Source organism: Amblyomma mixtum, chromosome 8 (genome assembly GCF_055824585.1).
Source record: "Amblyomma mixtum isolate Tamu chromosome 8, ASM5582458v1, whole genome shotgun sequence".
NCBI classification, from domain to species: Eukaryota; Metazoa; Arthropoda; class Arachnida; order Ixodida; family Ixodidae; genus Amblyomma; species Amblyomma mixtum.
Window position 1 is genome coordinate 24,157,743 of NC_143019.1, and position 23,900 is coordinate 24,181,642.

General features: G+C 47.4%; 2 protein-coding genes across 3 annotated transcripts in view; both read right to left on the reverse strand.

Moving 5' to 3' along the window:
• The window catches only part of Atg2 (Autophagy-related 2), a 95,577-nt gene that overhangs the window by 32,660 nt on the left and 39,017 nt on the right, over nt 1–23,900 (reverse strand). For both annotated transcript variants that reach the window (XM_089556832.1, XM_089556835.1), the window contains 10 exons: nt 23,222–23,392; nt 20,334–20,413; nt 18,771–18,946; nt 17,239–17,332; nt 13,339–13,579; nt 11,501–11,643; nt 5,630–5,817; nt 3,814–4,004; nt 1,216–1,366; nt 100–272 (listed from right to left, as the gene is read on the reverse strand). In XM_089556832.1, the coding sequence (XP_089412958.1) occupies nt 100–272; nt 1,216–1,366; nt 3,814–4,004; nt 5,630–5,817; nt 11,501–11,643; nt 13,339–13,579; nt 17,239–17,332; nt 18,771–18,946; nt 20,334–20,413; nt 23,222–23,392 (1,608 nt within the window). The remainder of the gene's footprint in view (nt 1–99; nt 273–1,215; nt 1,367–3,813; nt 4,005–5,629; nt 5,818–11,500; nt 11,644–13,338; nt 13,580–17,238; nt 17,333–18,770; nt 18,947–20,333; nt 20,414–23,221; nt 23,393–23,900) is intronic.
• Nucleotides 7,109–10,560, reverse strand: LOC149331719 (uncharacterized). Its single transcript, XM_089555555.1, has one exon. It carries the CDS (start codon nt 10,157–10,159, stop codon nt 8,150–8,152), a length of 2,010 nt encoding a protein of 669 aa, XP_089411681.1. The 5' UTR covers nt 10,160–10,560; the 3' UTR covers nt 7,109–8,149.

Sequence of the window (23,900 nt, forward strand, 5' to 3'; positions counted from 1 at the left end):
AGTGGCAAAGACTACATTTCAGGTAACTCTCAAAACTGCAAGGTTCCGCTGTCCTAAAACAACCACATCACTGCGAAAAAAAAAAAAAAAATGCTGCACCTTAACACCCTGCGATGGGTCGGCACACGTTTCAATGACTAGCGAAAGCATGTCGGCAGCTTCGGTCTCGGTCGCCAGGAACGGCGAAGACTTGGTGGACGCCACGCCGTCAGCCGACTTGTATAGGACAGGCACCGGCGTCGCTCGGTCCCAACCATTCGAGCAGACTTGCCCTGAAAATGGCACAACAAGAGTGACGCCTGCTCTGGAAACTCGAAAGTCATCACAACTGGACAATAATGTTGTGTTCCCAGGAGACATTTATGAATAGAAAAAAAATGTAGCAATCAATGCGAAGGCCTTCTGTTCCAAGGTGTTTTCATTTTGCGAACTAAAAGTATATTTTGATGTTTTGTACTAAGTCCTCAAACCTCTCCCAAGCTGACTTGAAGCAAAGTAAAATTCAACACGAAACCGTAGCAACTTCAGACTCTCTACCACAACTTTGCGCAGAAGCTTTATGCTGTTTAGTGCTTAGCATAGAAATGAGCCATGCTGATTTTGCTGCGATAAGCCTGCCTCAAGAAATGAGTTTTTTTTTTTTTTTCCAAGCCCTTTCAAGAATTCATTCAACCAAGTTTCGCTGCAGTAATGAAGAACTGTAGTACTAGTAACACTACACAGACATGCTCCAGAATTTGTCCTTCTCAGTTCTATACACAGCGAAACCTCAATTCTTGAAATGCACTAAATTCGAGCTGACAGATAATTCAAAGCAACTCCTCGGTCCTATCAAAGTCGTTGTAGACCCTTTAACAAACAAAACAGCTAACGTAGGCATTGACCGCAGCAAGCGCAGGATGCAACTAGTAGTAAAAATCCCATGGCATTATCTATTACAACTGCCATCTAATGATGCCAAGTGCCCCAGCAAGCTACACTGCGTAACCACCAGAAACTGCAGTGAGCCAATTGAATCAGTTATGTACCAGTATGTCATTCAATGCTGGTAGGTGCGCCTTGAGAGAATGCATACAATGGGATGGAGCCGAGATGCAAAAGGCGGACACACTGCTCCCACGAAATTCATTCACTGTTCCTGTGAAAGTCATGCTTACGAAGCGCAAACATTAACCACTGCAGTGGGTGACCTGACAAAATCGGCAGCAGTCTCACCTTGGTGGTGCAAACTGGCTGTGCCCGCAGTGAAGACGACGTAGTTGAGGTTCGGGTCGCCGCGGTGACTACTGCTCACAAAAAGCTGCGCATCCTTGACACCGACACGCAGGTCACCATAGTAGTTCGACATCACCTTGCCCTCGGGGTCCTGCGGGACATTTGCACAAAAGAGGATTTTGTTTTTCTTTTCAGGCCCAGGAGAAAAAGAAGCATTCAATCTTCATGCATGACAGCAAAAACAGCAAACTCTATCAGTGCAATCCTTTTACGAACCAGCATGTGAAGTTTCGAGAAATTTTAACTCGACAAAAGTCAATTTTTTTATCTCTGCGGCAGAACCCAAGTAGGCGGGCAACAACAAGCAAATTGACGTGATAAATTCATCACTTTAAGAGCAAAAATTATCAGTAAGCCGATAGGCACATTCACAATGATGAATGACAGACAATGCCTGACTGATTTTAATTGATTCGTTAAGACCACAGAGCCCCGAACAAATTGAGAGAACTCAAAATTCACCGACCAAGATTGGTCATGCAACATCCACAAATTGCCAGAGTGAAGGCTTCTTTAGATAAATAGGACAAGGATCCCATCTCCACCACAGTGAAGGTGAATTAGTGAAATTTCTTCAGAGCAAGTGCATAAAAATATCAACATACTTCGATTTAGTGAAATTCACGCGTGAAATTTCGTTAGAAACACATATAAAAAGCGCAATTCAGTCGGTGAAGAGACAGCAACTCAAGCAATGCTTACTAGAAACACTGAGACCGTTTGCAAAGTTACACGTCCATTTTGAAGGCGCTCGTGGAGATTTTGGACACCGCCTGTTAGGTTGGCTTTCTCACAAAGCACCATCAGCGTGCCACGGTTACAAGTCAAGTGTCAGCTAGTGTTCCTATATATGCTCCCGTAGGGAGTAGAGCTGCGTGACTGCTTTCCCTGCACCACTCATAACTATTCACCGAGCGGCGGTCACATGATCCCGCTGACATCAAATGCTCCAATTCATTTTGGCTCATACCCAATGTTTGAACCCAAGGAGCCAAGCCACTCCCATCTTACGTGCAGTCTATTTGTTATCCGAATGAGGGAGTATTGTATAGGCACCACCACGAGAAGACGAGGCATCTAAAAACTGTCACTCATTAGTTTCGGTGCAGCCGACCTCACAGATGCAACGCTGCTTCTTCTCACGTATAGATTTCAATGGGTATCATGGCTCCTGCCACACAAGAAGCAGCTTTCTCACAAAGCGTGGAACATAATGGCGGACCTTCGCACAACTCCGCTCCCTGCGGACGCACATACAGGAACACCAGCGCCAGCTACGGTGGCTCCCCCGCACTACAGTCAGTTGGCGCGGAAAACGGTAGCTCAGAGCAAAAGCTGTTGCCATTTTTACTGCCTCCATGACAGCAGGTATGAGTGCAGGGTGCTTACATGCTACAGTTGAACCTCGTTATAACGAAGTTGAAGGGGCCCGGCGATTACTTCGTTACAGCCGTTACAACCAAGCAGGCATTGCTTGCAACTGGGAGTTCGATACACCCATGGAAGGGTTCGGTATAGCCAATAATTCGTAATATCTACCGTATAAATGCGTGTAAGGGCCGCACCCGTGTATGGGCCGCACCCAGTTTTCTCGAAGGAAATGTTAAAAAAAAAAAAAATCCGTGTAAGGGCCGCACCCGAACTTTCCATGACCCAGGCGGGAATAGCCTTCTAAATGCACGCGCCGTGGCCTCCGCGATCGGCTCCGACTGCGAACAACGGTGCGCTCGATCGCGGAGGCCAAGCACGCGCACAAGAGCTTCCAAAAACCGTCCATGGATGGCACCCGAGGCCGCAGCCATCATCATCATCGTCAATTTTTTTCTCCCCCGCGACTTTCCGCTATCTAATCTGCATCAGTATCGCCAGCTCCAGCCTTTTATGGCGGATTAGCGCATTCACCGTAGTAGTTGTGGCTTTCGCGTGCTGCCGCCGAGTAATGCAGTTTTAGCACGATGGGCAAGCACCTTATCAGCTACACGGCTGGGAGTTAGCTCTCGAACGCGGCAAGCGTGCGGCGGACAGGGAACTCGACGTGGCCGAGAAGTGCGACCGATGACCGTGCAATCAAAAGGGTGCATTGAGAAACACAAGCTGCAAAAAACGCGCTTTCCGAGGCGAGCCGTGCGAGTTTCCCGAACTGCTCTGCTAGTGATGGAAATGCGGAACAACGGCTACGCGTTGACAGCGGACATGCTGCGCGGCTTCTTTGGGATGAGCGTGCACCAGAGCACAACACCAGCTCAGAGTCGAAATACTCCGCGAGTGTCGACTGAACGTAGAATAAATGCCGTTTATTCCCTGATTGCTGTGTTTTTGCTTTAAAAATTTTTTATTTTTTTTTCTAAATCGCGTGTATGGGCCGCACCCCGAAAATTGGCTCCCGAATCTGGAAAAAAAAGTGCGGCCCTTACACGCGTTTATAGGGTATTTTCGTTATATCGAGGTTTGGCTGCATCAGCCAGCATTAGACAAGCGGACACACAGGTAAACAGAATGGCACAGGACAAGCAATACGCAGCAGTCTATGAAACTCACTCGGAAGGGCGTCCTGATTGAGGCCACGCCCTCCATGATGTGGACGTTGATGATGAGCTGCGTCTGCCAGTTGCGGCACGGCACAGCCTTCTCCCGCACGTGTGTGCTGCGGTCGTGACGGAACATCGACCGCTTCTGGTCGTACACCGAGTGGAACACCGACGGTGCGTCGTCCGACTCAGTGTCCGATTCTGCGCGAAAGAGCAAGACGAGAAAGAGAATTGAGAGAATGTCCCCGCTTTCTTACAAGCTCATATCAACAGTTTTATGTACCTTCGAAGAAAAAAAAAAGGAGACAACTCGAAATAGGTTTGGCATCTGAAAATTATCGCCTTCTGTACAAATGTCCCATGCAGCTTTCGCAAGTTGTGTGCATCAACTGCCCTGGCCAGCACAACCTAGACAGCTTTCTATTTATAGTGTTATGATGGTGTGGCGGCGGAAGGTCTAGTTCCGGGCGACATCACGAGAGGGCGCTAGTGGGTCGCAATGCTTACTTACTTACTTACTTTCGGCAATGCGGTTCTGTGCTTAAGGGCAGAAGTTCAGTCGAGATTAGACGTAAATCAGAGAGCTGTTGGAAGATTAGCACTAGGTGCCCACGGCAAAACCACAAACGAGGCAGTACAAGGGGATATGGGCTGGGCATCGTTCGAGGCACGGGAAGCTAAGAGTAAAATACTATATGAAGAACGCCTGAGGAAATTGGACGATAACAGATGGGCAGCTAAGGTATTTAAATATTTATACAGAAAGAACGTTGACTCACAGTGGCGGAAAAGAACTAGAAAACTAACCAGTAAGTATGCCGGTCATGAGGACGGAGAAAGAAAGAGCATTAAACGACAGGTTAAAAACGCGGAAGTTAAAAATTGGATGAATTCAACGGAAAAGAAACATAGTGTAGAACTATATCGATTCTGGAAAAGGCAGATCAGGAAAGAATTTTTCTATGATAACTCAAGAGGCAGTGCCCTACTTTTTGAAGCTAGATCAGGGTGTCTTAGAACGCGCAGCTACAAAAAGAAATTTAACGAAGAAGATGACACATGTGCAGTGTGTGGTAGATCTGTGGAAACAATTGAACACCTCATAATCAAATGTGATGGTATTCATCCGGATGTCGATGCAGGCACAGTCACTCTTTCTGAGGCCCTAGGGTTTAAAGATAACAATGGTCATGTAAATAAATCTGCAGTGGAAGTCAGCAAAAAGCGATTGGAGGATTGGTGGCTGAAAAGCAGAGATGTGGCATAAGGTTAGAATAGTAGGAAACCGTAGGCAAAGTTGATGGAGAATATTAATGAGAATTGCCAACACAGTAAACAAGAAAAAATAATAAATAAAGAAAAGCTGAGCATGGTGGCAATTGCCACCACCCCGTTTCAAAGGGGGCGCTCCTATCCATCCATCCATCCATCCATCCATCGTCATCATCATGGCCAGCAAGCGCAGCGGGACAGACGAGCGGAATAAAGGTTGTTGGCGTGGAAGCCCGTGTGTTTTGGAGTTGTGCAAGTGTGTAACCGCCAAAGCGTGAAAATAGCAATGCTTCGGAAACACCTGGTGTGCTTTGCAAAAGTAATAATAATCAATAACTAACTATGCAGCCCTGTGCAAACTCGCTGCTCTTTGCTGAGCTACTTTTGGTATCACTCCCTGATGCCAACTGTCAATGTTTGTCCCACCATTTCAAGCTCCAGAAAGGGAGCAAAAGCACTAGTATAATGATCAACTGAATGTACAGCTAAATGGGGCCAACCGTTTCACTTTGTACAGACACGCGTGCTAGGTGGCACAGCAACAGCAGACTCACCGGCCAGGTTGCCAGACCGGCACATGGCAAACTCCTGGAACATCGAGCTCTGCTGCGTCAATTGGCCGGGCCCGTATATGTCGGGGAAGAACACCGAACCGTCATCGCCCGACACCATGATGGAATTGGTGCCACTTGCCATGACTCTTTTGACGATGGGCTCCCACAGGACTAGATCCATGGTGAATCTGAAGGAAAAAAAAATGAAGTGAACCAATAGTGAGAAAACAAGCTAATCTTAGTAAGAAAAAAATTTTGTTAATGAAGTCACAACAACGAAATCTTCAAGAAAAAATTTTGCGTGCTGATTAAAAATATGTAATTTAATTTTATGCAAAACAAGTCCTTGCACACTTATAATATGTTATGTAACTTTTTCCCAAGAGCTTTTAATAAATTTTGCTGCAGGAAACTTGCTAGAATGCATGCCATTGACCTGTCTTGACATCACGCTATGCAATACAGGCAAAATTATTATCCTGCCCATCACAGAAGTTGAGTACAGGGTTTTGAATCTGCCACTTCACAAACAGGAAGAAAAACTTTTAATCCTATTTATGGAGTGACGATTTCAAAACCCTATACCTCACCTTCTATAACAGGCAGGATGATAATTTTACTCTTATTGCATAGCCTGATGTCAAGACAAGCCAATGGCATGCAATCTAACAAGTTCACTGCAGCAGAATTGCACATTGCATAAGTGCACAAGAACTTGTTATACATAGAATTAAATGTTATATTTGGAATCAGTATGCAATAACACGTGTTTCTCAAATATTTCACAGTTGTGACTTCATTAATAAAGGTTTAATTCTAAGACCCTCTTCCCCCCTTGGCACGCAAAAAACATGATGCCTAATAAGGTGCACTTATCCTGACATGTAGCATATCCCAAGGAGCACGAGTGATTGGCCCGATATTGGAAACATAATGGCAAAAGCCGTTCCTACAAAGGACCAGAGTGAAACAATTCATTTGCTATACTGGTCCAATTATCTGCGCTGTGAAGCCCCAAGCAGCACTTTTAATTGGCCCAATATTGGGAACATATGGTTAAAAAAAGCCGGTCATACAACAGACCAGAGTGATACCATCCATTTGCTGTACTATGCCTATGTCCCAAGCAGCACTTGCAATTGGCCCTATATTGGAAACATATTGGCAAAAGCCAGTCTTACAATGGACAGGAGTGATACCATCCATCTGCTATACTGGGCAAGCAGCACTTGCAACTGGCCCGATATTGGAACGCATCGGCAAAGGTCGTTCCTACAAGGCACCAGAGTGATATCATCCATTTGCGATATTGGGCCCATTACCGTATTTTCCGGTGTACAAGACGCACCCTTGTATAAGACGCACCCGCCATATATGCAGTCTGTCATTGAAAAAATTGGTATATAAGACGCACCCGTGTATAAGACGCACCCCAATTTACCCAGTTAGGCTAGTGAGGCTTAAGGGGGGAGGCTACCCTTGAGCATCAACTTTTTTATTTCTTGAGATATCTGGATGAAATTTTCAGGATAAGCTTGTAGCACAAACATTTGAAGAACTACCAAGTTTCATGAAGCTGTGCCCACTGGTTCTCAAGTTATAGAAGTATATCAAGGTTGTTTACATGGGTTCCTTGGGACATGCCTGGAGAGTTTGCAAAATGTGCTGGCACTTTGAAATTCAGCATAGTCATTCCTGGATAGGTACCCCAGGGCAAGACAAGGCCGTTTTTCTAAATTTCTTTGCTAAAAAATTTTTGCGCTGCCCTGAATTTAGTGTTACTTATTGGACCTTCATTAACCAAATTTTAATTGTTTATTACAAATTCCAGAGACAATATCTTAAAAAAACGGGCTTGTCTTGCCCTCAGAAATTTATTCAGGTATGGTGCAAACGAAACCCCATGAAATTCTGATAAGTGGTTCCCAAGATATGGCTTTCCCTAGCAGCCACACCAGGCAAAAAACTGATTCTGAGAAAATGGCCTTAGAAGGTTGACAGTACATCAACTTTTTTGTTTCTTGAGATATCTTGATGAAATTCTCAGGGTAGGCCCACAGCCTGAACATCTGAAGAATTGCCAAGTTTCGTGGAGTTTTGCCCACTGGTTCTCAAGTTACAGGAGTATATTGAGGTGGTTTACATAGGTTCTTTGGGACAGGCCAGGAGAATTTGCAGAACGTGTTTGCAATGTGAAATTAATAATGATAATTCCTGGATAGGCACCTCAGGCAACAACAAGGACCTTCTAAATTTATTTGGTGAAAAATTTTAGCACAGCACTGAATTTAATTACTTAGACATGCACTAATTAAACAAATTTTATTTATAAACAATTCCAAGCACAATATCTTCAATAAATGGGCTTTTCTTGCCCTAAAAAATTTATGTACAGGATAAAAAAAACATCAAGGAAACCTGATGAGTGGCTTCTGAGATATGCTCGAATGAGCCCGTCATACAAGGGGAGAAATAAATAATGCAAAGAAAATGGGCTCGAAATGTGAGACACTTATAAGGCTAGAACAATCCTGCTGCATAGCTGGAGCTGTCTCTGTGCTCTTTATTTTTTTGCCGCCTCTGACTTTTCATTTCTTTCTGTTTCTCAGCCTTGCCCATGCGCAGGGCATCTTTCTCCACCGCTCGCTGGATGGCTAGGTGGCCAGGTGTGAGCCCCACTGACATAGAGATTTCTTTTGTGGCCCTGCAGCATCCAGCATTATACCTTAGTACTGCTTCATGCAGTGCTGTCTCCACAGCAATTAAAGATGCGTGTTGCTCCTTCGGCATTAGGGACCACAAGACTGAGTGAAACGACTCCGACGCGTTTTGGGTCTTCGCTCCCAGGCAACGTCGGAGCAGCGAATCCTGCGAGAGGCGCTCATATATAGGCAGCATAGCCTCAGCAACGTAGCCTGGAAGATTGTATGTATGTTTTGGCTGGGCTACTCCTTTTGCTGCAGCAGCCTTACGCCGGCACCATGAGTCGGCACCCTCAGGGCAAAGTTCGTGATGAGGCGCTGCTTCAGTTGAAGTGACGTGGTGGTATGATGCCATCACCGCACGCTGCATGGCAGCCACATCATTAGAGTTGTTCCTGAGGGCCCAGCCATAGTATCCTGTTAATTTTTCAATGAGGGCCTTTGTAAGCCTGCCCTTGCCTCCTAATGGCTTCTCACTTTTCAGCACAAGATTGCGCAGTGCAGTCCCCATCCTTTTCTGAACGTGGTTCAGGCACTCTTCTTTTGCAATGGGAACAAGGCCATAAACGTTCTCTTGCACAAGGGCAGAGAAAGTGGCACTGTCGCCGTCAGACACAAGCGTCACATAACGAAGGTTGTGTTTGCGGACAGAACGTGCAAAGAGAATCAGGGCTGCCTCCACCTCCATCCTCCCGGATTTTGCATCGGTGTTTTTTTGGCACACATGATTCTCATGCCAGCTTAAGTAGTCAGAGTCCCCAGGTTTTGGTCCTATCTGACAACCAAGGCACTGGTTCGATAAGACTACAGCGTCCAAGATAAGGCCCGTGTGGTATTCAATGATCGCCCCAACTCCAATGTGGGACGTGTGACCCCGCTTGTGCCACGTGCCATCGTAAATCACAGTAATGTCCCTGGAAAAGCCTGGGTCCATCTGCTTGTAGGCTTCTTTTACCGCAGTAGCCGATTCAGCGTAGAACTTTTCCATGCACTTAGCCTCTGGGTCCCTGAAGGTCTTCTTCAAGTGCTTCTGAAATGTGCGATGGTGTAGACCTCGGTGCGACACGTTCATTGCTGCCCAGAAATCATTGAGAGCTGTTTGGCCCTTCCCTATTTGTTTCATCGCCATAATTGCTCGAATATTGACGTCAAAAGCCTGTCCTTCGTTCTGGCGTGCAGAATTCCACTTACTCGCAACAACCCCACAACGTGGGCACATCACCTCAAGTTTTGTTGCCAGTCCAAGTTTAGTGCCTTCTTGAATTGTCAGCCCACTTGCAAGGCAATGCTGGCACAAGAAGCTGGAGAGCAGGTCACCTAGCACATCCATTTGCACAAGGCAAAATTTCCCACCTTCAGTTGCTTCAGTTGTAGCACTGCAGCTGGCGGGTCCGGGATCGGGCGTCATGGCTTGGAACTTTCCGTGTGTGGCTGGCATGGCGCCAAGTTGCTCCTGAACGGCAGCACGTTGTGCCTCCGCCGCCTCTATCTCCTCGGGCGTAAAGAAATGTGTTCTCAAGCGAACGGTGGACGACGCGTTCTCGCCCTTGGGAGGAGATGCGGGACCGGGGCTGAAGGCCGCGATCGCTGATGTTGGTGGGCTCGGATCACCAGGCGCACTTGAAACCGCGGATTCTTGTGCCGATGAAGCAGGTGGTAGTACGTTGCTGGATGCGGCGACGCATTCGTCTTGCACCGTTGCAGCAGGTCCTAGCACGCTGGAAGCATCGATGCAGTCGTCGGCAGCGCGCTTCGCCATGCGGATGGACCTCATGGAACGCTTACGGGCACCGAACGCGTGTCGCGTCTTGGATTTCGTCGTAGGCATCGTGGCCGACCACGCAACGATCAACAAGCTACACGACACTGTTCAAAGGGCGCGGCGACAGACAGCAAGAACGGCGATCGCAAAAATGGCGAAAGGCGAACGCACCGCACAAAGAGCAAGAAGCAGGAGCGAGGAGCAGACGACGCGCGGGGGGCAGCCGGCGGAGACCATCGCGTCAGCGCGCGCAGCAGCCAATAGCAGCCGCCCGTTCCCCCTCGTTCTCGAGAAGCGCGCGCTTGGTCCAATCGTAGCCTCGGATTTCAGGCGCGGGAAACTCGAAAGCAGCCGCGAGGCCCCCAATCAAAAGCTAGCCACGCCTCGAGCACGCTGCCGCCGTCGCCGCCTCCGGCAGCAAAGAAAAGCGCAAGAATTCACGAACAAAACAAGACCAAAATGGCGGCGCTCGGTTCAACGGGCGAGGAATGGCGCGCGCGCGTAGTTGGGGCATTTTCGGCGCTGGCTCGTGGCTCTGGGGCTGCCGTGGCTTGTTGTATATCTAATTTTAAATATTTCCACGGCGAATTAGACGTTGATAATTACAGAAAAGGTAGTTTATAGCATATACAACCGGAATATATACTTTTCCAAAAATCGACTTTTTCGCGATTTTTCGGTTTTCAAAGGTCGCGTCCCCCCTTCATTAAACATGCTTATGCGACCTTCGCAAAATGCACCGTACGTGTGCGAAGTTCTTAAGCAACGCTAAGTGATCGAAAAAGGCAACACTCAGGCCATACCAGCCCACGTTTTAGCACAAAAAAAAAAAGCGAAAGAACTCTCTTTATGTCCATAACAATTTATTTTTACATAAAACCTTCAAAGTCTTCATCTTCGGATGCGCTATCGAAAAGGCAACACGTCTGAAGCATTCTCTTCGCACTTCGTACTTGCAAAGGGTGACTAAAAAAAAAAATATCGGCTTCTCTTGGCTTGTCTTGACAATGGCGAGAAGCGTGACTGTCGTCATCTTTTGGCACTTTCCATTACCTTTGCTTGGGGCCTCCGAAACAGCCGCATGTTTAAGATCCCGGAAATGGTCAACCCCGCCGTTTCATGATAAAGTTCACCTAAAAAAGTTGTGCACGGCGGTCTCCGTATTGAAGTATTAACCATGTTACAACCGCGTTATTGGTAGTAATATTTTTTCGGTGAAAAAAGCTTGAACATGAACCTGAGTAATTTCTGAACTCGCAAAAAAAAAACCGGAAAATTCGCATATAAGACGCACCCTTGTATAGGACGCACCAGCAAGATTTTTGAAAAAAAACCGCGTCTTATACACCGGAAAATACGGTAGCTGCTCTGCGAAGGTGTGGCAGCACATGCCTGCAGTCAGCTCACCGATTGTAGATGACCTCGTAGAACTGCTTGTCCGGCAGCACCACCTCCACCGAGGGCAGCAGGAAGTCCAGGTGGGTGCAGCAGTTGCTGGCCGTCTTGTCCATGAAGGAGCGCAGTGTCGCCTTGTCTCCTGGCTGCACCATCTGGGCAGGGGGCGAGGGAGAGAGAGACGGATGACGCGTAACAAGTCACACGTCCAACACACAAGCAGAGTAGCAGTTTTTATTGTTTCCTTGCCGGAAGAACAAAGCCGTGCTCTATGTGCAATCGCAAGTGTGGTGTACAACTAAACGTGATCCGAAACTTGAACTGTGGTACCTTGTGTGATGAAACAATGCCTTGGGCCTGTACTAAGAAGCAATCATATTTTGATGACGCTTTTTTTTTTCCTTGCATCCCACATAATACAATCTCAGGTGTGGTCCTTCAGCCCAGCAAGAAATGTCACAACAAAATATTTTTTTTTTCCTTTCAAGTAAAATGTCAACCCATCATTCTCATGGCACTGCACTTCAGTCAACATATACAGAGCCATGGATCACACACTTGGCACCGAGTTCCAAATTTCAGCTTCGTAAGTGCTGTCAAGATGCCTCTTTGGGCATTTTGGGTGGGTTGTAATAATGACAACAACAGCTGGTTACCAGGGAAAGAAAGGTGCAGTAACTGGCACATATCTCGGTGGACACCTGAACCATGCCATGGGGGAAGGGAGAAAGGTGGGAGTGAAAGAAGGAAGAGCGAAAAAGGTGCCGCAGTTGAAGGCTCCAGAATAATTTTGACCACCTCAGGATCTTTAATGTGCACCGACATCGCCAAGCACACAGGTACCATTCCATTTCACCTCTATCAAAACATGGCTGCTGTGGCTGGAAATGAACCCGTGTCCATGGCCCAACAGCGAAATGAATAGGTTGTAAAACCGACAAGAGCATCATTTTTGTTAAGACACGTAATGTAGAAGCACTCAAGACTAGCACAATGCACTCATTTGTCAACTCCAGAAGAATTCAAGCAAGACTGCGCCATTTTCTATTTCTGTGATCGTATGAGGGCGCAATGATGTCAGAAAGACGGGAAATGCACCTACATGTCCATTCCTCATAGGATGGCCTGTTCCAAAGCACCAGCCAATCTACGTGTGTTGAAACTAATGTTTACAAGAAAACAGCTGTTTCAGAATACAGGCACTGGACTCCATAGGCCACTACAGTGGACAAAATCACAATGATTTCTGGTGTCCACACTCTCCTGTACTTCTTCACATTACGTATGTTAAGTAGCAGAGAACTCGGCCCAGAGACTAGACTAGGGGTTCTTAACTGGCTTCCAGCAAAACTTTGGAGCTCCTTTGAATGCTTTCTGGGTACCCCAAGCACCTAAATTCCTGCATACCTCAACCCCCACCTTTCCTTTACTCACTTCATTATGGGACTGACCATACTCTAACTGCTTATAATAGCCTGTATCGCTAAAAAGCCTGTCATTATTAATTGAATTTGAGCATTTTTTTAAGGGGCATGCTCTTTACTGCATGCATCTCAGGGAGGAAGTAATTCTGGTGTGGGCTAGTTGGTTCGTTCTTAATAAACAGATTCACAACAGCGCTACGGAACGAGGACAGAAGGAACACGAAAAACACAGCGCCCGTCCTGTGTTTTTCGTGTTTCTTCTGTCCTCGTTCCGTAGCGCTGTTGTGAATCTGTTTATTAGGAAGTAATTGAAGCCAAGATAAGCAGGGCTTTTAACAGCTTTCAAGAGCAACCGAGACTCCACGAGGCAATACAAAAATTAGAATTCCCAGGCTAGATAGAAGAGAGACAGCTGGCCAGTTCTACCTTGTCGCTGTCGGTCTTCTCGTGCGTCCGCTGCTGGTGCAGTTCCTGAGCCCGCGTCGTGCGTGGCGGGCTGATCTCGTTGGTGTCGTAGCAGACGCAGTGCACCGTGAAGGGCGACCCCGGGTCCTGCTGTGGGGGCACCCGCAGCGTGTCGAACATGGTTGAGGGCAGCATGCTCTCCTCGCACGGCTCGGTCTCCAGGGGAGAGGGCTCGTTGCTCGGGCTGATGGTGACCTTCAAGCTGCCGCCACCACCCCGAAGACAAGGAAAAGGCTTAGCTTACTAACTTACAAGGGCAGAAACTCGAGCCGGTTAGTAGCTAACGCCAGAAAAACATGCGGCATGAAAAGACACGGACGGTGACGACAGCGCAACCACAATGTCTTGCTCATGTGCCCTACCCATGTCCCCATCCTTCTGCGATGCATGTTTTCCACGAAAGACAAGAAAAATTGAAAGGCTACACACCGCTGGAAGCTGCATGTAATGGCCTTTCGACTTTAAAACAAATGAGGTGAAAAAAGAAAAAAAAATCTCATACACTGCAGCTTTGAAATCTTGCACGGGCTAAATCATTTGAAGTGGACAAATCTGGTCTCTTTTCTTTTTAAATGCGCATAAAATTGTTATGTAATAATGGGAGTTTTGAAAGTCTTGCACTGACTGCACGAAACAAAAAAAAAAGAAACAAGAATAAAAAAAAAACTGTTCCAAACGTGTTACACATTCTTGAAGGATTTGAAATGCAAAAACTCAAGGCCTAAATTCTAACTGTGCTGCCGTTAAACACCAAAGTTAGTTGTTTTCCTTTCATTGTCATCATCATCAGCCTGACTAGAGGCGCACTGCAGGGCAAAGGCCCCTCCCATGTCTCTCCAATTAACCCTGTCCTTTGCCAGCTGCGGCCACCATATCCCCGCAGACTGCTTAACCTCATCCGCCCACCTAACTTTCTGCCGCCCCCTGCTACGCTTCCCATTCCTTGGAATCCACTCTGTTACCATTAACACAGCTAATACAGTAGAATCTCGATGATACGATTACGGCTGATACGAATTTCGGGATGATACGAATTTAAAGAATGCTTTGAACGGACTACATGGTACAGAATACGTTAAGATTCGGCGTGATACGAACACTTTCTGAACCCGCCGCGGATGATACGAACGCGCAAACCAGCGGCGCATGCGAGCGGGCCGGCGCGGCTGGTCTCCAGAGGAGAGGGGAACACCCGCCGCGGCCGCCGTTGACTCCTCTCCACCCCCCGCCGCGGCCGCCGTTGACTCCTCTCCACCCCTCGCCGCGGAATACACGAACGAACGTTGCACGAGCGCGCAAACCGAGCCACTGATGGCACGCAGATGTGGAGAGGGGTTTCCAGCTGCCTCCTCTCCATCCCGCTAGCCATCCTACCCTCACCTCCCTTTTGTAACCAGTCGGGCGCTCGCTCTTTTTTAAGAGCGTGCGCCCCCCTCGAGACAGATCGTGCCTGTAGCAGCCTGACGAACCAAGGGCGGCAAAGGCGAGTCACGTGCCCGGTCACCCATTTGCTGGCAGCTCATTGGTCTATCGAAAAGTTGTCTCGCCAGCTGCTCCCAGGAAGCCTGTGCCGCTGTCTGCCGCCGCCGCAGTTCTCCGTTCGCCGCCTCTTTGTGAGCTTCGCTGTATCGTGGCATCGTGAACTGCGCAAATTTGACAAGGACGCAAGCGTTCGCAGCTGCCGACATGTCGCGGAAGCGTAAAGCCCTCTCTTTTAAGGAGAAGCTTGAGGTGCTGAAGAAGGTTGACGAAAACCCCAAGAAGAAGCGCGTCGACTTAGCGAAAGAGCTAGGGTTAGCGCCGTCGACGCTCTGCACCATTGTTGGGCAGCGAGAGGTGATCTTAAAGAATGCGCAGCACTTCGGTGTGAACGTCAAGCAGGCGAAAACGGCGACCCATGTCAAGCTGGAAGAGGTCCTGCTGACTTGGTTCCGCGAAGTGACGGCGGCCGGCGTCAACGTGGACGGCAAGGTGCTGCGTGAAAAAGCCGACAGCATCGCACTTGCGCTTGGAATTGAAGGTTTCCAAGCGTCTGGCGGATGGCTGCACCGCTTCAAAGAGAGGCACGGACTTGTCTACCGGGTCGTCTCAGGTGAAGGCAAGAAAGTGGACGAGGCGGCTGTTGACGAGTGGCTGGACACGCTGCCGGCGCTCATTTCAGATTACGCGCCACGCGACATATTCAATGCCGACGAGGCGGGCCTCTTCTACAACCTTCAACCGGAGAGGAGTTTGTGTGTGAAAGGACAGGCATGCCAGGGCGGCCAGAAGAGCAAGGAGAGAGTTACAGTACTCTTTTGTTGCAATTCGGATGGATCCGAGAAGCTCCAGCTTACCGTCATCGGTAAGTCCAAGAAACCGAGGTGTTTCCGATCGGCGGAACGTTTGCCTGTCATTTACAAAGGCAATCGAAAGGCGTGGATGACTGCAGATTTTTTCCGCGAATTTTTGACAAGCCTTGATCGCAAAATGGCGTCAAGAGACCGGAAAATTTTGCTTTTCATGGACCAGTGCTCTGCCCACCCAAAGGAAATGTTGTTCAATAACCTGACAGTCAGGTTCCTGCCGGCGAATACTACGAGCCACCTGCAGCCACTGGACGCTGGGATAATACGAAATGTGAAGCATCATTTCAAAGGACTTTTAGTGAGGCGTCTGCTGGCAAAAATTGACCGCAAAGAAGCCAACTTGCGGATCAGCCTCTTGGATGCTTTACACTTTATAGCTATGTCCTGGGATAGTGTAACTCCAGAGACAATCTCAAACTGTTTTAGAAAGTGCGGATTTGCCATCGGGCGTGATGCGGCCTCCGCGGGAGATTGCCAAGAGCCAGATGAAGACTTGGCCATTGATGGCTGGGACAGCTTGGAAACGGAAGCTTCGGCTCGAGACTTCGTTACCGCGGACGACAACGTCGCGACCTGCGGGCTAAGGTCTATTGAAGACTTGGTTAGCGAGCAAGCAGATGATGGTGAACATGAACCTGACAGCGATGGTGAAGACGCCGACGAGTGTGATCAACCGCCGTCAACGGGAGAGACTCTTCACGCTCTGGACGTTCTGCGCCGCACCGTAAGTGCCGGCAGCGTGAGCGACGAAACCGCTGCACGGTTTTATGCATTTCAGGCGGGGCTTGTCCGCGACATCGATGGCAAAAAAGTTCAGACAAGCATTACGGACTTTTTCGGCCGGAAATAGCTCGCCATAATAAAGTTTGGTTCATTTTTGTGTTCGTTCTCATGTTGAAGTTGTCTTGTTTTGGATCATACGAATTCGGGATGATACGAATATTTTGCGTGTTACCTTGAAATTCGTATCATCGAGATTCTACTGTAGGGGATATTCAAAATTCCGTAAGTGCGCTTTCCCACATAACAATGTTGCCCCAAACAAGATGGCTGACTATGCGTTTCCAGCTGAAACAAAGCAAGAAAGATTGTTTTTTTTGTTTGATTCTTCCAAAATACGTTTCTTACATTCTATCTACACCTTTAGCGCCTGTCCTGTATCCCACGCAGTTACTTTATAGCGAAGTCGGCCATCTTGTTTGGGGCAACATTGTTATGCGGGAAAGCGCACTTGCAGAATTTTGAATATCCCCTATTCTTTCCCAATCAGCAAAATATTACCTAACAAGGGCTTTTCTACACCCTCAGACTAGGAACATTAGATTACATTTTAATACTGCTTCTGCAAAAATAAGGTTTTCTTAAGAAAAACCAAAAAACGAGGGGGAAAAAAACGTATGAAAAAGTAATGCACACACACACACACACACACACACACAAGCAGGGACGTATGTGAGGAAGATAACCATTGTCAGTTGCTGGGGTGTAAATAAATGTAAAACAAAAAGCTCACCTCGGCAAGTCAAGGTCTTCATCTTTGACCTTTGGGTCACGGAACACTCTCGCAAACAATACAGGCTTTGACATGGGACTCTCCCGGTGGAATACTAAAAAGACGAAAAAAAAGACACATAGAATTAATGCACATTTATGTACCAAAGCTGAATCTGAGGACTTTGATTGCGTGGCAGAACTTCAAATGAGTAAAAGTTCATTAATTTGAAGTCAGAGGGCCCGCAAAAAGTATTCTAATGAAGCGGATATTCGAATTAACCGAATACACACACACAGAAAAAAATTGGACCCAGGCAAAAAATTTTGTTCCATGAATGCATTGCCTTTAGTGGACAAACTTTTCGATTACTAAAGTTATCAGAGATGCTTGTAACCTAACTCCCTAACTACAGCACACCACACAAAGAAGCAGCAGAGGCCAGTGTATCACACAGTTAAGGGGGGACGAGGGTTTTAATACTAACTTTTTTATTTATGGCTAGAATCTCATGAAATTTTGCACACAGATGCATTTTTCCCTTCTGATTCCAAATATGTAATCATAATTGAGCTGGTGGTCTTAAATCTTACGATATCTAAAATGTAATTAGGTTATTTCTTACGCAGCTTTAATGAACTTTCTCATTGCATTTTGTTGCTTTTATTTACATGAAATGATAGCCAGAGAGTTCCCATACCCGATGACGTTCTTCGTTTTTCTCTAAAGGCATGTGATGCTGACATACTATGTCAAGAGTAAGAGATCGCAGTATTTTACACTTCAACTCGTTAAGCTAATTGTAAATTGCTATTTATACGTGGCCTAAATAAAAAAAGTAAGAATGTCATCGGGTATGGGAATTTGCTGGCTATCAATTCACGCAATTAAAAGCAACAGAATACAGTGAGAAAGTTCATTAAAGCTGCGTAAGAAATGACCTAATTACACTCTAAAATTTAGGGTAACTTTTGATCTAAGACCACCAGCTCAATTATGACTACATTTTTGAAATCAGCAGAGAAACACGCATCTGTGCGCAAAATTTCATGACATTCTACCCATAAATAAAAAGGTCAGTTTTAAGACCCTCGTCCCCCCTTAACCCATCGCAGGCATACAGCAAAATGGTCAAGTTGCGGGACACTGACATGACACTGCTAGGGATCGAGGGGGGTGGTGGGAGGTAGAAGGGTGCTTTGATGCGGGGACCTCCACTAGATGCTGCCTTGACAAAGCGGCAAGAGCACGTGACACTGAAACCGGTATCCCCTTGTGTGTAGCAGTGAAACACATCATCTCCTCTGCAGGCACACGCTTTGGTGGCCCTCAAGCCATGTCGTGAACCGGTTTTTGTGCTGGAAGTTAACAAGGCTGAGGTGTTTCATCCATCAAGCATCGGCATCACCTCACAGCTTGATGCCAGGTTTGCAGCAGTGCTCACCAAAAGCTAGGCCAACAACTCATCAATTCTCGCAACCAGTGGTGACCCCAAACTTTCTCGACACTTTCTCTCCAAACATGCTATCCACAGAGGCAGCTTCCCCGCTCACCGTGGGCTTCCTTGCACACCAGGACAAACTTGAGGTCCTCGCTGCTGTCGGCCACCAGCGTGGTGGACAGCACGGGCTCCGACATCTCCACCGACAGGATGTCGGGCCGCAGGTTCTTCTCCCACCACGTCCCGCGGAGGAGCTCGGCCAGGGGTCGCATGTCCGGAATGGGAAACCTGTCGGGCGATACCGAAAAGATCTACCGTCAGGAACAAAGGCCTCTCACACTGATCTCCAACTACCCATCTGTGCAACGATTGTTGCCACCCTGTAGAAGCAAATTTTTCCCCCTAGTTCATCGATCCATCCCACTCTTAGTTTATTTACACTTCCAATTCCTTGCTGCCCCTTATATCAGCCTAATAGCATCTTTTATAGAAGATATCAATGCACACCGGTGCGCACCAGTGTGCAATTTCATCTCCAAAAAATTGCACCGATGTGCATGCAGCTCCACTACTATGGGCTCCTGAACATCATCATCATCAGCCTGACTACGCCCACTGCAGGGCAAAGGCCTCTCCAAGTGGCCCTGTCCTTTGCCAGCTGCGGCCACCGTATCCCCGCAAACTTCTTAATCTCATCCGCACACCTAACTTTCTGCCGCCCCCTGCTACGTTTGCCTTCTCTTGGAATCCACTCCGTGACCCTTGAGGACCAGCACTGGTTTCGGGGCAATCCGGGTGAAAGCTTATTGAAGATGCCATTACCTACCACCAATTACCAATTCCACACATTATGTGCGCTGCCAATGCCCACTTCCTCTTCCCGATTTCAGCTACAACATCACCAACTTGTTTTTATTCTCCAAATACACTGCATTCGTTCAATCTCTTAGCGTCCCACCAGCCATTTTCCTTCCCATCGCTAGCTGCAGTTCCCTTAGCCGAAGTCTTTTTTTGGTCTTTTTGCAAGCTCCCAAACTCCACCTGTGCTTTCTGCATCAATATTTTGTTGCAGCCAGCGTGCACTAAGCTGTTCTACTGCTATTCCACAACAGTCCTCATAAGCTTTCAAACATTAAGAAAAATTATTAAAGGGTAACTGAGGACAAACTAAAGTTTGCCTGTATCAGTGGGTTACTGCTCCCTGGTGACGTGACAAAGATGCTATTTTCGGTAAAAACGGAGATTTTGCAAGATATAAAATGCCAAAAATGAAATACAGGTGTCACCACCTCCGGCCGTTTCCACACGCGACCTGCAGAAATGTCAGGGCAGTTCTTTTCCGCAGATCTCTGAGGCCAGGCCACACTGCCATCAATTTCTACTGTTTGGTAGCAGAGTCCTCCCTTTTCGGCATCGTCGCCACAAGTTTGAATCGAGTGACGGGGAAAAAAATAAAATGTTTCATTTTTAAATCTAATCACCACAGCAATAAATGCATATTTTCCTGCCGAACAAACACCAATAAAGCCGCAAAGAGTCATATAATAGACTTTCACTCCGAACAGAAATCGGACACAGCTGTCCCCAGTGTCCGCTTAAGCCCAATAAATTTGGCCTGTCTGCCAAATTAAGTCTCCCACAGAGCTTCCTTACTGCCGTAAACATCTGTGCTCACCTCAGGTTGGCCTTGACGAATGAGCTTCGCACAGTGATGCTAGTCTTGCCCGTTGACCTACTCGTGCACTCACTGTCTTCCTGAAAGTACAAGGAAGAGAAAGCAATACCTGTTAGAGGTTCGCCACAGCAAAAAGGTGCCAGGACATGAGCCAACATCTCTCAGCTCGTCCACACACTTAGGGTCACAAGGCACCCTAGGCCAAAGACAACACTAAGCAAACAGCAGCAACCTGTCTTCTCCTCTTCCTAAGCTACAGCGAGCGCCCACTTCCTGAGTTTGGCATTTTAGTAGTAGTGCATAACCGGAGGGTGGATGGCACGGGAAGGAGGAGGATTATGACGAGAACGGAGGAATATGCACCCAGAGGGTGGCTACCACTGAAGCCACCTGGTGGGTGGTTAGTGCGAAACAGGCGGGAGAGTAAGTAGGGTGAGCGTGGAGGAATACAGCACACCCGCCTGCAGTGGCTGCTGTGAAATGTGCCACCCGAGGAGCGGAACAGCGGATGTGGTAACACGCACCTGGAACAGCGGACTAGAGAGTCAAACAAGTATATGTGAAAAACGAAAAGAAACTGCTCTATAGCTACACATATATACACACTGCTGTCAAACTCTCTATCTTTATACATAACGAAATGAAAATACAGTAGAACCCCGCTGTTACGTTCCTCACTGCTGCGTTTTCCCGGCTGTTACGTCGTTTTCTTCGGGTCCCGGCATAGCTTCCATAGGATCCAATGTATTGGGAACCCCGCTGTTACGTCGTAGCCGAGGAAACGATCCCGCATGATACGTCGCAACCGGGCTCCCCGAACCCGCCCGGGCAATGCGCGCCAACCGGCATTTTGATTTTTGACGAGTCTTGGCCAGGCTTGGCTACGGAACTGGCTGCAAGAAGCCGCACGAGAGTTGGAGAGGCCGCCACTAGATGGCTATCTGCCTCGCACGCCGAACGCCGCGATCTTTATCGTGGGAGGTGGTGAGGAGGAGGCGCGCGGCTGCGGTCGCTTATCAGCGTGTCTTTTCTTTCACTCTTTCTTTTTATCTTTTAACTCTCCTCTATCTGCAAGTGACAGCGGTGGTGGCTCGGCTGGAGCCAGTCGGCAGGGCCCGTGCAATTTCCTTTTCATCCTTCTCAGTCGCAACAACATCTTTATTGTGCTTTGATGGCGTGATAGCGTTGAGTAAGGGGAAGGGGCTTTCCCTTGAGAAAAAGCTGGACGTACTAAACGCAGTCGACAGGCAGCCAGGGCGGCTTACGCGGAGCAGCGCGGCGAGCAGTCTACGAACATTTCAGTGCTTGACGCTGTGCACAACGTCGCTTCAGCGCGGACTGCAGTGAGCGCGTGAACTGCACAGCACTGCTGCGTGCGTGCGGTGTGGCCGCACCGCAAAGCGACGCTGACAGCAATGCGGCCTTTGCTATTGAGAAACGCGTTGTTCTTTCCAGCGAGCGAAAGAAACTGCAATCCACCATTCTCGATTTTTTAAAGTCCTAGGGTCAATTTGCGGAAATTAATTGTTTCAAGTCAAAGGTGCACTGTTTTCATTAATTTTCGGTGCTTCCCTCACTGTTGCGTTTTCCCGGCTGTTACGTTTTTTTTCCCGGTCCGGTGAAAAACGTATGAACGGGGTTCTACTGTACTTCCATAGCCGTCGCTGAATATCGCATTACACAGTGGTAACCGCCCTGTGGGTTTTTAACAGTTCGTCCCGTTCTCCTTGAAATTGCCACTTAAAAAGCACGTCTTATGAGTTCTGAGCGTGCTTCATCTGCACTGGCAGCAAGCACACTGCTTCTAATGTGCACACGATACAAAATCAGGAACTGTCCTTTTTTTTTTACTGCATTAAGAATTACAAGGGAGGCAGTCGCTAAGGGTTTATGGTATATTCACACGTATAAGTCGACCCCCCCAACGAGCAACAAAAGAGTAAACCCTAAACAATTCGTCGCAAGTCAACATACCCAGAAAGAGTCAAAAAATCAATTTTTTACAAAGAACAGCAATGGGGTGGAGTTCCTCTCAGCATTGCTTTACCAATAATTCTTTTCTATAAACTGCAGCCATGTAAAACTAACGAAAGGCCTCCAAGCTGTGTACTAGCTTATCAGATAATTTGGTTTAAGGGGGGACACTGGTCTTGAAAAGAAAATTTTATTAATTTAGTCATAGTTATAAAATTTTCAGTGCACATGTATTTTTGTGCGCTGATCCTAGATATGTCATTTAATTTCATGTAAAACAATTCCTTGAGCACTTATGCACTTTTTATGCTAGTATTTTGCGGAGAGTTTTGAAGAAAATTTGCTGTGGGAAGCTTGCTGAAATGCATGCCATTGGCTTCTCTTGAGACCAAGGAATACAATAAGGGTAAAATTGTCATCCTGGCTCTTATAGAACTTGAGTAATAGGGTACTGAAGCTGCCACTTCAGAAACAGGAATACACACTTTTCTTCTCATTTCTGAAGCGACAACTTCAAAACTCTATAACTTAAGTTCTATGATAGGCAGGAAGACAATTTCACCCTTATTGTATTCCTTGGTGTCAAGAGAACCGAATGGCATACATTTCAGCGAGTTTCCCGCAAAAAATTTTCTTCAAAACTCTCTGCAAAATACTAGCATAAAAAGTTACATAAGTGCTCAAGAAATTGTTTTACATGAAATTAAATGACATATTTAGAATTGGCACACAAAAATACATATGCCCTGAAGATTTCGTAACTGTGACTTCATTAATAAATTTTTTTTTTTCAAGACCAATGTCCCCCCTTAAAAGAGTTCGCCGCAAGGCAGGTCTGCTACAGATCCCTCGGCACAATCATGCATCGCAAACAATTCTGCAGCCACGCACAGTACAACAGACGAGTCACTCACCGTGACCGACAGGCTCCATATGTCCTGCTCCTTCTTGCCACTGTCGGTGCTGAACACGGCCGGTGGGTGGAGCAGTCCGTGGAGGCGGTCCTCCAGGGAACGGTCCAGCTCTATCTGCACAGGGAGCAGCTCCACGCTGATGGCCGTGCTCTTCTCCCTGCCTCCTCGCGCCTGCAAAAACAAAAGCAACGGCAACCATGACGATTCCTTCAAAGAAGTGTGCCCGAGTTATTACACCACGAGATACAGTTTGATTATTACTACACTCGTTGACAGCTTTTCTTGGCAATGAAGGGAAGTCTACAGGGGCACAGCATCCATAACTGCCATCCACCAAAAAATAGTCTGGTCGCCCACTGCATTGCTCCATCTGTTGTACCTTCACTCCTTCGATGGTGCAGGTGGCGCCATCTACGGAAGCTTCTGGTAACTAGACATGCCTAGCCAATTTGTTGTAATCGAGAATCCCGTCTTTACCCTGACTTTCAACGGTGAGATTTGAATGTTTGGTATTTGAACCGTCGAAGAACTATTTGTCTCGAGCAAATAACAATTCTGGAATTTGCTTCATGCGGTTCCGGTTCAGCGTATACCTCATGCAACCAAAGCCCCAACTCCGTGCCGCATGCCTGCACTTATGCTGAAGCTGGTCTGCGCACGATTGCGGCAACAGACGCGA

What these genes read in the sequence shown, in the direction of transcription:
- LOC149331719 (XM_089555555.1), bottom strand. Translation starts at nt 10,159, where the DNA reads ATGCCTACGACGAAATCCAAGACGCGACACGCGTTCGGTGCCCGTAAG.